Source organism: Mustelus asterias, chromosome 8, assembly GCF_964213995.1.
Source record: "Mustelus asterias chromosome 8, sMusAst1.hap1.1, whole genome shotgun sequence".
Classification (NCBI taxonomy): Eukaryota; Metazoa; Chordata; class Chondrichthyes; order Carcharhiniformes; family Triakidae; genus Mustelus; species Mustelus asterias.
Window position 1 is genome coordinate 108,221,509 of NC_135808.1, and position 10,938 is coordinate 108,232,446.

Consider the following 10,938-nt stretch of genomic DNA (forward strand, 5'->3'; position numbering starts at 1 on the left):
AATTTGTGCCTATTTGTGACACTAATAAAATAAACTTATAAACTTTCCCCATTATACCATAATGATGAACTGTGAATCTTTTATAAAAAGGTAAATTATGTTTACCCAAGGAAAAATATGTTTAAATGATTTGTATATTCCTCATTCCTTTATCCAACCAACTGAACTGAGAGGACAAAGATAGAGAATAATTTCTGGTTTCAATGCCACAGGACAATAGCAACATATGGGGAAAAGGCAGGGATGTAGAGTTAGGATGAGATGGAGATCAGCCATGATCATACAGAATGGCGGAGTGGGCTCAAAGGGCTGAATTGCCTACTCTCGCTCCTATTCCTATATTGAAATAGTTATGTCATGGCATACAGAATTCAATTGTCGACATTCACAGCGTAAATCTATTTATCTATATGTGGTATTTATTTATCGAGTTGCAGTGGACAAAACACCTGGACCCACTCCACCATCAACACTTTCTGAAGAAAACATTAACCCCAAACTAAACCCCAAGAATAAGGTTATTTTGAAATGCAAAGCAGATGGGTGGGGCCATTAGAGTGGTCCAATGACCTGCATCAATAGGAGTTCCAAAGAGTCACAGGAGCACGTGACAATTCCATCAGAGAATGCCAAAGCCTTTACAATTACAAAGGTTGCAATGTGAATCCACCTGCAGAGAACCCAGTGGCCCATTTGTGAATGGAACATTTTTCTGCTGGGCAGAATTCCAAAGAGAATCCTGGAACATGAGCCCAAGCTGACGGAGGCTAGGCGAGGATAGGAGGATGACTTGCTTACACCAATCATAACTTGGGAATAGCAATTACATTTTCAAAATTGCCATCATGTATTCAATTGCCATCATGGGGGGAGGTGGGTGGGTAGGCATGTTGGATCGGATGGGTGGTCCGGGGTCGTTGGTTGAGGTGGTGGAGGGGGGTGAGTAGCTGGAGAGTTGAGGAGATAGTCAAAGGGTTACGGAAGTTGTTGTGGTGGGTCCAGGGGACCAGTGTGAGTGATTTTGGGGGTAGGGGGGTGGGGGTGTCAGTTCTGTAGTTACCCAGGAATTAGACTTGTATTTTTCTAACATTTCTTGGGTAAGTATCCAGGGCAGTAAATTGCAATTGTCTGAAGTTTGCGAATCTAGCTCACAGTTGCAGACTTTAGTGGATGGTCGCAGGGAAGCAGCCCATCAGAAGTTGAAATTTCCTGGGCGATTCCCAAGGAGGTCAGCAATTCAGCTTGCCTACAGAATTCTGATGTGCATCTTGGGCCATATCCAGTGATCCAGAGAGCAGAAGATCAGGCCCCATGGGAATAATGGTGCTGCACTACTTACCAGTTCACTTCTTGAGGTTAGCAAATTCATTTACAGCACAAATAAATTCAGATGGAAGAAAGAGTTTAGTTTATTTATTAGTGTCACAAGTAGGCTTCCATTAACACTGCAAAGAAGTTATTGTGAAAATTCTCTAGTCGCTACACTCCAGCGCCTGTTCGGATACAGTGGCCATGCTAAATTCTCCCTCAATGCTTCTAACCAGCATGTCTTTTGGACTGTGGGAGGAAACTGGAGCACCCGGAGGAAACCCACGTAGACACGGGGAGAAGACGAGGAGACTCCGCACAGACAATGACCCAAGCAGGGAACTGAACCGGAGTTCCAGGCGCTGAGAGGCAGCAGTGCTAACCACTGTCTCACCGTGCTGGCCTGAAGAGAAAAACAAACAAGCTTGCATGTATATTGCACCTTTCCCATTCTCGGAATACCTCTAAGCACCTCCCTGCCAATGAATTACCTTGGAAGGTTAATTATTTTATAGGCAAACACGGCAGCCAAGTTGTCCAAAAACCAACAAGTTGGATGATATTTAAGCAGGTTTTTATATTTTGCAACATATTCCACATGCACCAGTGGCATTCTTATTTATCTTAGGACTCAAAACCGGCCATCATTCTTGAAAACAAGAGCAAATTCTTGAAGGATTTAATATTATTCAAGTTAGGAGATGGCTTCAAAATAAAAGTGTTAAACATTTAGAAATTAATTTAACATTTTTAATCAAATAAATATATTTTGAATATTAAATTATTCTGTAGAGATATTTAAAGAAGCAAATAGTTTAATCCTTCTTTACCCAAGCTTTATAAAATTTTGGCCACTTTTATAAAATCCACACCTTCGATAGCAAAGGCAAGGAAGGAGCTGCTCTTTGTCTTAGAGACTTCTATATTTATGTAAATACAGTAGAGCCAACAGTAATTGTCACGTATAAGTCAAAATACACTCAAAAGCACTGACTCCACATTGCTTTATTTCAAATGTCTTTTTAAATTCTTGCAATGGTGATGTGCACCCCTCCCCACTTCCACATTCCAGCATTCCCCACTATAACAACCCAAGTACTGACTCACTGTGGGCAATGCTGAGGGAGTTCTGTGTGCAATTACAAAAAACACACAATTATTTCTGTTGAGGAAAATTGGCTCAGTAAAAAAAAATGCTCTCTGTTTTGTGTGGTTTCATCCATGGGAGGTACTGTTCAAGTCCACAGCATAGAACTCTCATGTAGGTTCACGATGCTGTAAAGAGGAGTTTGCCCTTTGACAGCAATTCTTATTGAAGGATGGAGTTAATCAGGTTTAACCTAATTTCCAATTCTTCCCTTGTCAAGGTCATTTTGACTTCAAAAAAATGCAATCCTGGACATAATCTGTTTGAACTGAAAGTATCTACCATGCAGAAGTGTAACTTCACAGCATGTGACTGATAAAGAAAAAAGTATTAGAAGTACTTCTGGGAAACCACTTGCAAATAAAATAGACAAATGTAAAATACTCTTAGAATAATGCTGCACAATAACAGCCTTGGTTAAATGCTCATATGCAGCAAATTCTCTACAGTACAGTCCTGGTCACAGCTAAGAGTACACGCACATCAATTGAATGTTATTGCATGCTAGTGTGATTTCTAACACCCCTGTCTCATTGGAACCCCCCTTTCTCCAATCAATGCCAATTTCATTTTGTTCTTTTGAAAAAAAACTTGTGTGTAAAAGGATGTTAAAGCTTGTGTCATCATGAACTTTTGGCTTGTAAAATCAAAAATAATGCCGGTAGATTTCTTGTCTATTATATATTACCATACAGTATCATCTGTAACAATTTAGGGTGTTATTAGGCATCATCATCCTTGACAGCAAGAGGCCACTAACATTAAAGGAACATGGCTTGAGAATGGTTGAGATATTTTTGAAAATATTAAAACACACAAAAGTGAATAACTGTGAAGTCAAACACTCCAGATTCACCTGTGGATTAATACAAAACTGTGCTGAAATGCAACAACGCAAAGAGAAGGATTTTGTCTGATTTTACATTTATTGATTGCCAGAGCTTTCTTCGATATTCCAAAGGTCAAGGCTGTGCATTTTCTGAGTACATGCAATTCATCTGTGTTTCTTTTGAATTGCCATTTGAACTTGGATCAGGAACATGCTGATACAGCTTTTGGTAGCACTTGCGGTTCTAAGTTACAAATCCCAATCCAGGGTTTGAGCTCAAAATTAAAGGCTCAAAATTAAATTTCTGCAGCAGAGAAAGCAATGCACTTCAGATGAGAGGTTAAACCCAAGCCCCATTCAGCGTGCTCGGGTAAAATATCCCATGGCATTATTTTGAATAATGTTTTGTTTCTTAAAGACTGGATTAGTTGTAAGTATTCGCATTCCAACCATTATTCATGTAAATTGAGTCTGTGTCTTTATAAATTCTGTTTGTGAACAGAATTCCCACTCACCTGAAGAAGGGGCTTAGAGCCTCGAAAGCTTGTGTGGCTTTTGCTACCAAATAAACCTGTTGGACTTTAACCTGGTGTTGTTAAACTTCTTACATTATTTTGAAGAAAAGGGAGTTGTCCTGGCCAATATTTCTCCCAGAATTAACATCACGAAAACAGAGTATCTGGTTATTGCCACATTGTTATCTGTGGGAGCTTGCTATGTACACCTTAGTTACTGCATTTCCTACATTACAACAGTGACTACACTTCAGAAATACTTCACTGGCTATAAAGCACTTTGTGACAGGTGATGGCCATGAAGGGCAGTGGATGAGTTTCACAGGCCTGCTTGCTGCAGGCGCTAATCCATTCTGGCTGCTAAATCTGGTGTGTGCGGGCGCTAGCTGCTGACAGCATTTAGATAATTACATGGATGGCAAAGGATTAGAGGGTTATGGGCCAAATTGGGACTGGCTAGGAGAGCACCAGGGTCGGCACGGAGTGGAGGGCCCGTTTCCATGCTGTATTGCTCTATGACTCTATGACAGCAAGAATGTCCCCCGCAATACTTCCGTGTGTGGGGGAGAGTGGGCCCGAAGCTTGTAGGGAAAGGCAGGGTCACGGGAGGGGTGACTTCATTTTCTAAGCAGGTCGGTGCCTTCTAAAGATGGCGCTCCGATGCTGTGAAGCTGGCCTTGCTGATTCTATCAGAACCTACCCCACCAGAGTGATAGCGCAAACCACACCCCCAATTTGTTTTGACAGAATGTCAGAAGATCTGGTCAGAAAAGTCGGTTGTGTTTCTGGAGAGAAACAAGGTAGTTTTCAGTCAGAAGCTGACATTTTGACATTACTTTTGGAAAATTCCATCCAGTACATAGGCCTTAATCCTCCAACCTCATCCATAGCTGGGACCTCCGGTCCTGCTGCAATGAATGGAATCCCGGACATAAATGCAACTCAAGAGAAGTACTAAGGAAGCATTGCAATGCCAGAGATGCTGCCAAATGTTAAATAAAGGCTCCACCTTCTTGCTTGGGTGAATATAAAAGATCTTATGCATTATTTCAAAGAAGAGTTATTCCTGATGTCCTGGCGAATATTTAACCCTCAACTGACATCACAAAAGACAGATTATTTGATCATTAGTACATTGCTATTTGTGGGAGCTGACTAAGAGCAAATGAACTGCCACATTTCTTACATAACAAGTGACACCACACCAAAAGAAACACTTATTTGGCTGTAAAGCACATTGAGATGGCTGGTGGTTGTGAAAAGTAATGTATAAATGCAAGTTGTATTTTGAAAGTTTGTAAATTTATAGTAAAAGTAAAATCTACAAAATCACACATGGAATAATCTCATGGACTAAATAAGGCATTCTGTAAGGTCATACAGATTTTATATTCAAGTATTTGTCTCTGATAGCTGTGGAAAAATAATCCAACAACTTCTGATCAGTCATTCTCTGATTTGCTAATGCACCCTCAACTCCTACTTCACAATAAGCAATGTAACATACTGGAAACTGAGCAAGGCAAGCCATAGAAGAATTGTATTTCTAACTGAGGACAAACAATGCTGAGAAAGTTTCTCTTTAATAAGATGCATCACTTGTATGTTGGTTCCTGTTATGATTGGAAAGGTGCGCAGCTGAATCTGATAATTGGACATGGAAGGTTTGGTAGTTATGCCAAAGGTACAAACTGTTAGTGGAGGGGATAATAAACAGCTAGGTTTGGAAAGGTTGGTGGGTAGTAGGTAGAAATCAAGTTGTGGTGGGTGACTGATTGACAAAAAGAAATGTTGAAAAGTCTCAGAAAGAATTGAATAATGAGGTGCGCACGTTTGAGATGAGGTGCGAGCAGGAAAGGATTGTGCTCTGACAGAATAATGACAAGTGTTAAATGCCTGTAACGATGCCATAAATTTCTATAATCTGTAAAGCAATGATGCAAGGAGTGATCACAATGTTGGAAATGTTTAATGTCGAGTAAATCCAATTAAAGATGTCCTGATCCAGTTTGTTCTCAAAAGCTAAGCAAATTTAAGCTTGGTTAATTGTAGGATTTTAATATTCTCTGACTGCTGGGCACCACAAAAATTGGAGTGCACAGTGACACAAGTTTATACATTTCCTTTGTTCTTATTGAAGATTTAGTTTTTTGTTAGTAACACCTCTCCAAAATGCAAGTACTTTTGCTAAGTTACTACTCAATGCTGGTTTATTTAGAAGAGAACAGAGTAGTTGACATAAAAACAGAAAATGCTGGAAAAACTCAGCAGGTTTGGCAACATCTGTGAAGGAAGAAATAAGGCTAACGTTTCGGTTGTTTCATTTTTTAATCCAATTTTTTTGGCCCAACGCACCCCCTCTCCCCTACAAGGCCATGTGTCACTTGTTCTTAAGTTTTACTTTCACAGAGCACTAAACTTTGTTCTACTATTAACACATTCTGCTATCTTACCTTAATGCCACTATCAGCACATTCTTTAGTCCTTAATACTACCATTAACACTAACTTTGTCTTGTGCCTAAAACATCTCTCCTCGCTCACACCCATCCCTAATATACTACTTTACTCCACCCCCTCTTAATAATGATAAAATCCATCACATTTCTCAATCTCTTTAGCTCTCAAGAGTCAGACAAGCTGGATAATAAAAAAACCTCAAAATCTGAACTCTGTTTCTCTCTTTCCAGCATTTTCTGTTTTTATTTCAGATTTCCAACATGCGCAGTGTTTTGCTTTTAGGTTATGCTTTTATTGAAGTCGACGTTTCCGGTGCAGGCCTCTTCAGAGGTCAACTGTTAGACAACAATAATTTAACAGTTAAGTCTCGGATCACAACGGTTCCATTTTGATGGAGTAGACGTAAAAGAGGAGAATTACTATGACCTGGTATCACTCACGGAAAAATCAATAGGCAGGAACCCAAAGGAGAAATGCAAACCTGATATTGATGGAGAAAAACAAGTTATTTTGGATTTATACGTGGTTTACCATTCCTTGTAGCTACCCACTTAAGTGTAGATGAAAGTGCTTACCTTCAAACCCAAGTCTTTCCATAAGATTTAGGGGGTACCATATCAGTGGCTTGTTTCCAACCGGCAGGAGAGGTTTTGGAATATTGGAAGTAAGATCCATCATGCGGGAACCCCCACCTGCTGCCATCAACACTGCCTGGAACTCCATTTTAACGTTTTCTATAACATAGATTTTTGATTCACATATTAGTTTTTAATGCACTGAAAGTGTTATACAATTTTTAATTGCACCATTCAACGTATGAGTCAATTCTGTGCCTCATTAAAAAGGTGAAAAACCTGACTATGGAAATGGTGCAACATGACTATCAAAACAATCATGATGATAACTGACGCCAGCCACTAACTCCACCGGCCCATCAGCCACTCACTCTGACTTGAGCAAGACGTGCAAAACATTGGCATCCTGCTCAACCCATTGCTGAGCTTCATATCCTATTTCATATTATTGGTAGAGTTAGGAACTGTCCTGCTTTGTGCGTGCACGGTGGCACAGTAGTTAGCATTGCTAACTCACAGCGTCAGGGACTCTGGTTCGATTCCCGGCTTGGGTGACTGTCTGTGTGGAATTTGCACATTCTTCCTGTGTCTGTGTGGGTTTCCTCTGGGTGCTACGGTTTCCTCCCACAGTCCGAAAGGCGTGCTGGTTAGGTGCATTGGCCATGCTAAATTCTCTCTCCCTCATTGTACACAAAGAGGCACCAGAGTGTGACTTGGGGATTTTCACAGTAACTTAATTGCAGTATTAATGTAAGCCTACTTGTTACACAAATAAATGAATGTATACATGCATATTCTGTATACCACATCGCCCACTCTGGTCAGATATGCAACAATGAATGTGTCAGTCCACGCAGTACTTAGTAAGATCTGAGAAATATATTCCATATGAGCTCCAATATATTTCTGTCCAAAAGCCTCCCATCCACTGACTCTGTCTACACTTTCCGCTGCCTTGGCAAAGCAGGCAGCATAATTAAGGGCCCCACGCACCCCAGACATTCTCCCTTCCACCTTCTTCCATTGGGAAAAAGATACAAAAGTCTGAGGTCACGTACCAACCGAATCAAGAACAGTTTCTTCCCTGCTGTTGTCAGACTTTTGAATGGACTTACATCGCACTAAGTTGATCTTTCTCTGCACCCTAGTTATGACTGTAACACTACATTCTGCCCTCTCTTGTTTCCTTCTCTATGAATGGTATGCTTTGTCTGTGTGGCGCGCAAGAAACAATACTTTTCACTGTATGCTAATACATGTGACAATAATAAAAATCAAATCAAATTTCAAACTTCTGGGAACCACAGAACCTGAAAACCCATAACACCGATCACAATTGCTTACATTCACCTCCGCAACTTCCTTCATCTCCAAATCTAATCACCCCCAAATACAATTGTTCCCATTTCACCACCTTCATGTCTAAGTGTTCACAACCTGGTGCGAGTGGCCACCATTCTCCTCTGCCCGGGGTCAAACTCGATTGCATCCTCCCCACTCCGGGAACCGCTTTACCTTACGGGGAGGGGGGCTGGTGCAATGAACTGAGGGTGGCGATCGGGATTCAGGTGATTTCTTTCCAAGTTAAGATTGTGAATCAGTTTAAAACAGGCGCTGTCACTGCGCATCCAACATGTTGTGCGCTTGGTGTTCGGGTAAGTAGCGTCCGCTTTGAAACCGTTCCCGCTGAACAAGGTTCCGGGTGTGAGTCTCTCTCACTCAGGAGCATCAGCTGCAACTCACACGCAACAGCTCAAAAACGAAGCAAGACAACACATCTAAAAGACTAACTAAACCCTGTGGCCAAGTCCACTCTTTCAAAGTTATTGCAACTTTTCATTCCACTCAATCACAATATTTTTATTCATGGCTTGGGGCTCATGTTCCCCCTTTACTTTCATGGACGATTTCATAGACACCCTACAGTGCTTCAGTGATGCTGCATGTCACACCTGCTGATTATTTCCAGCATTTTCTGCTTTTATTACAGCTAGTTATGTTCATTAAACTTGTTTTTCTGGCTTCTCAGGCCGTGCATGGAATGATAGGGTTGGCACTCACACTGATGTGGATGTTTTGTTTATGGACCCTCTAGGCTGTATTTGCTGGGTTCCTGCAGTGCTCAGGAACAAAGAGTGTTCTCGCTTTCTTCAGTGAACCTCTTACTGACCTGCAAATCATTCTGAAGTGCAAGAACAATAATGATGAATCCTGCTCCCTTAAGCTGCAGACAGATTTTAAATCCTGCATTGTTTCCTGTACTGACCAATAAATTCTAAATCCAAGTTTCTCTTTTAACACCCAGATGCCCCCAAAAATATATGGGGTCATAATTTGCTCTGAAGACAAACGGTGAGACCACTTACCATTATATATATATATGCAATTGCAGCAGCAACTTCAGATAAGGTCAGCCACACAACTAAATGCAGAAATCTAAAAGTTGGTGTCTGAGTTGTGCTCCTTTGAAATGACATTTCATTGTTTGACTCATTGAGTTGCGTGAAGTTGCTCTACTTACGTGGTTTACAGGCATTAACTCAGCATGGAAAGTTAAATCTTGTCTATTTCAGTCTAAGTACCCAACGTTGTTACAAATATTAATTATTGCCAGTCAGCCATTCTGGCACTGAAAATTAACTATTAAAATTAATAGTTAATAGTGTCGCATTCCTTCAGGTGGCTGGCTTTCTTTGTTATCTGCTAAATGGCACTGCATTTGGGGCGGTATGGTGGCACAGTGGTTAGCACTGCTGCCTCACAGCGCCAGGGACCTGGATTTGATTCCTGGCTTCAGTCACTGTCTGTGCAGAATCTGCACGTTCTCCTGAGTCTGAGTGGGATTCCTCCAAGTGCTCCGACTTCCTCCCACAGTGTGAAAGATGTGCTGGTTAGGTGCATTGGCCATGCTAAATTCGCCCTCAGTGTATCCGAACAGCAGCATGGTGACACAATGGTTAGCACTGCTGCCTCACAGCACCAGGGACCTGGGTTTGATTCCCAGCTTGGGTCACTGTCTGTGTGGAATCTGCACTGTGTGGGTTTCCTCCAGGTGCTCTGGTTTCCTCCCACAGTCCGAAAGACGTGCTGGTTAGGTGCATTGGCCATGCTAAATTCTCCTTCAGTGTAACCCGAACAGGTGGCGACTAGGGGAATTTCACAGTAACTTCATTTAAGTGTTAATGTAAGCCTACTCATGGCACTAATACATAAACTTTAAATTGAACAAGCGCCAGAGTGTGGCAACTAGGGGATATTCACAGTAACTTAATTGCAGTGTTAGTGACTGTCCCAGATGGGGTACCCGGATGAACACTCAGATCCTGAATGGACCAGCTGGCGGGGGTATTCGCAGACATCTTCAACCTCTCTTTACAACAATCTGAGGTCCCTATCTGCTTCAAGAAGTCGACTATCATCTCGGTACCAAAGAAAAACCAGGCAGCGTGCCTTAATGACTATCGTCTGGTGGCTCTGACATCCATCATTATGAAGTGCTTCGAAAGGTTAGTCATGGCACAAATCAATTCCAGCCTCCCAGGTTGCCTGTATCCACTACAGTTCACCTACCACCGCAACAGGTCCACAGCAGACATCATCTCCCTGGTCATGCATTCAATCTTGGAACACCTAGATAACAAAGACACCTATGTCAGACTCCTATTCATAGACTACAACTCAGCCTTCAACACCATTATTCCTGCTAAACTCATCTCCAAACTCTGTGGCCTGGGGCGGCTCATCCCTCTGTGACTGGATCCCGAACTTCCTAATCTACAGACTGCAATCAGTAAGGATAGACAACAACACCTCCTCCATGATCATCCTCAACACCGGTGCCCCACAAGGCTGTGTCCTCAGCCCCTTACTATACTCCTTATACACCTAAGACTGTGCGGCCAAATTCCCCTCCAACTCAATTTTCAAGTTTGCTGCTGACACCACCATAGTGGGTCGGATCTCAAACAATGATGAGACAGAGTACAGGAAAGAGATAGAGAATCTGGTGAACTGGTGTGATGACAAAAATCTCTCCCTCAATGTCAACAAAATGAAGGAGATAATCATCGACTTCAGGAAGCATAGTGGAGGACAGGACCCTGTC

At 41.8% G+C, this 10,938-nt stretch overlaps 1 protein-coding gene across 5 annotated transcripts in view; it reads right to left on the minus strand.

Moving 5' to 3' along the window:
* The window catches only part of eif2b3 (eukaryotic translation initiation factor 2B, subunit 3 gamma), a 117,030-nt gene extending 108,529 nt beyond the window's left edge, over nucleotides 1-8,501 (minus strand). Inside the window, exons 1-2 of one of the 5 annotated variants that reach the window (XM_078218690.1) lie at nucleotides 8,271-8,501; nucleotides 6,834-6,992 (exon numbers count right to left, since the gene is read on the minus strand). In XM_078218690.1, the coding sequence (XP_078074816.1) occupies nucleotides 6,834-6,992; nucleotides 8,271-8,322 (211 nt within the window). In that variant the 5' untranslated portion in view covers nucleotides 8,323-8,501. Of the gene's footprint in view, nucleotides 1-6,833; nucleotides 6,993-8,177 lie in introns of all 5 variants that reach the window. The other 4 variants (XM_078218693.1, XM_078218692.1, XM_078218691.1 and 1 more) reach the window with 4 other exon arrangements.
* Between the last annotated feature and the right edge of the window lie 2,437 nt (nucleotides 8,502-10,938).